We start from the raw sequence: 2,003 nt of genomic DNA on the forward strand, positions 1-2,003 counted from the left end.
ACAACAAATAATGTAACAGATTTTAAAAATTCGAGAAATGTTTATAACGATAAAACGAGATTTTGTTCTGAAAGTGATTCAAACGGGCTTTGAAAAATGGAGAAATACAACGTCGTGAGTGGTTAATATATTCAGAAAACTAGTGGGGTGGGTGGCATCGTGCTTGAGGCAAATGCTGGAACTTCCCGTACCGTAACGAGATAATCGAGGAATATTAAATGTTTTCAAATAGATTATTATAAATATTGTAACATTGTCTAATATTTATAAGAATTATATAAACTGAATTGCAGAGTTGAAATTATTTGTTTTAAAGTATATTAGAACTTTAATCAGAATTAAAAAATATATCTGAATTATTTTCGATATACAAAAAATTAAAAAAAAAAAAAATGATACAAAATTTTTTTTCCAAAAATCAATATTGTTAAGACAAGCAGAAAGTTCTTTGAATCAATTGAATCGGACGTTTACTTCTTTCAAAAACTGCCATTTTTTGTATATTTAGCTCTGCATCTCCGAAATCGCTGGGCCTGCTTTTGCGAAAAACTAATAACCCCTTCTCCAATCATTACTAATTGAATGTTTTTTAGATCATTCAAATCGGATGCTACGTTCTCTCAAAAACTCGATTTCTATTTTTTGCACTCTTTGCGCCTTATCTCCGTAACTGCTGGACCTGCTTTTGCCAAAAACTAATCAGCACATCTCCTTATCAATAGGAATCGAATGTTTTTTAAACCATTCAAATCGGTTGATCCGTACGCCCGAAAACGTGGGCGAAAATTTGTATCCATACATACATACACACACACACACACACACATCCATTTTTCTGAGGTATGCCAAAATGTTCAGAAACCTTCGAAACGTCGAGAAATGTCAAAATTTTCAATTCCGATTTTCGGCCCATTACAATAACTTACCCTACGGGAAGTTAAAAAGGGTCGATATTTTGTGCTCTATGCTTACTATTTGGTAGAAGCGGTGAAGTAAACGCTTTTACTGGTGACGAATTTCGAGATTGGAAGAACTCAAAAGCGCGCATTGAAGCTCATGAAAACTCTGATTTTCATAAAACCAACGTTAGTCACTTTCGAGTGTTCAAGTTCGTACTGTCATTCAAGGTCGTGTTGATCAACATCTAATGAAACAGCTCGATAACGAAATTTTATACTGGAAAAAAGTTTTACATCGAGTAATTGCGATCGTTAAATCTCTCGTCATAAAAGGGCTGCCATTCAGAGAACATTCGGAACGAATTAGAGATCAACATAATGGAAATTTTTTGGGTTCTGTCGAGCTTCTTGCTGAATTTGACCCATTTTTACAAGAACATTTAAAATTATACGCGCATCCTGGTCGTGGAAATACCTCTTATTTGTCTAAAACAATTTACGAAGAAATAATATCATTAGTTCAAAGTAAAGTATTGAAACATATCACCAAGGAAGTGCAATCTGCTAAGTATTTTAGTGTAATTGTGGATTCTAAGCCTGATATTGCTCAAGTAGATCAACTGACAATAATTATTAGGTATGTACGTGATAATGGCGAAATTGTCGAAAGATTTTTAGAATTCATTCCAAATACTGGCCATAAGGCTCAAGATATTGAAGATGCTCTATTAAAATCTCTTGAGAGAAATGGTTTGGAAATTATGAACTGTCATGGTCAATCATACGATAATGAAAGCAATATGTCAGGTGTATACTCAGGAGTGCAGTCAAGAATCAAAGCAACTAACCCCTTAGCAGAATACTTTCCTTGTGGGCTCATTCCTTAAATTTAGTGGGAACTTGTGCAGCGGAATCTGTAACCGAGGCTGTCGGCTTTTTTCTACTCTGCAAGAATTATACAATTTTTTACCATTTCAACCAATCGTGGGAGGGAGATCTAGTACGCATACAAGTTAAGAGGGTTGTTCTATATGCACATAGTTTAATTTGTTTTTTGTTTGTTTTATAAAAGACAGTATTTGTTTTTTTTTAAATATAATTGAA

The 2,003-nt window shown here is 33.8% G+C and overlaps 1 protein-coding gene across 1 annotated transcript; it reads left to right on the forward strand.

Moving 5' to 3' along the window:
- Positions 1-1,147: 1,147 nt before the first annotated feature.
- Positions 1,148-1,786, forward strand: LOC113388570 (zinc finger MYM-type protein 1-like). The gene has a single exon (XM_026625940.1). The coding sequence runs from the start codon at positions 1,148-1,150 to the stop codon at positions 1,784-1,786; it is 639 nt and encodes a 212-aa protein (XP_026481725.1).
- Positions 1,787-2,003: the final 217 nt, after the last annotated feature.

Source organism: Ctenocephalides felis, unplaced genomic scaffold, assembly GCF_003426905.1.
Source record: "Ctenocephalides felis isolate EL2017-DRISC unplaced genomic scaffold, ASM342690v1 CF-g0.4_SCAFFOLD_03572, whole genome shotgun sequence".
Taxonomy (NCBI): domain Eukaryota; kingdom Metazoa; phylum Arthropoda; class Insecta; order Siphonaptera; family Pulicidae; genus Ctenocephalides; species Ctenocephalides felis.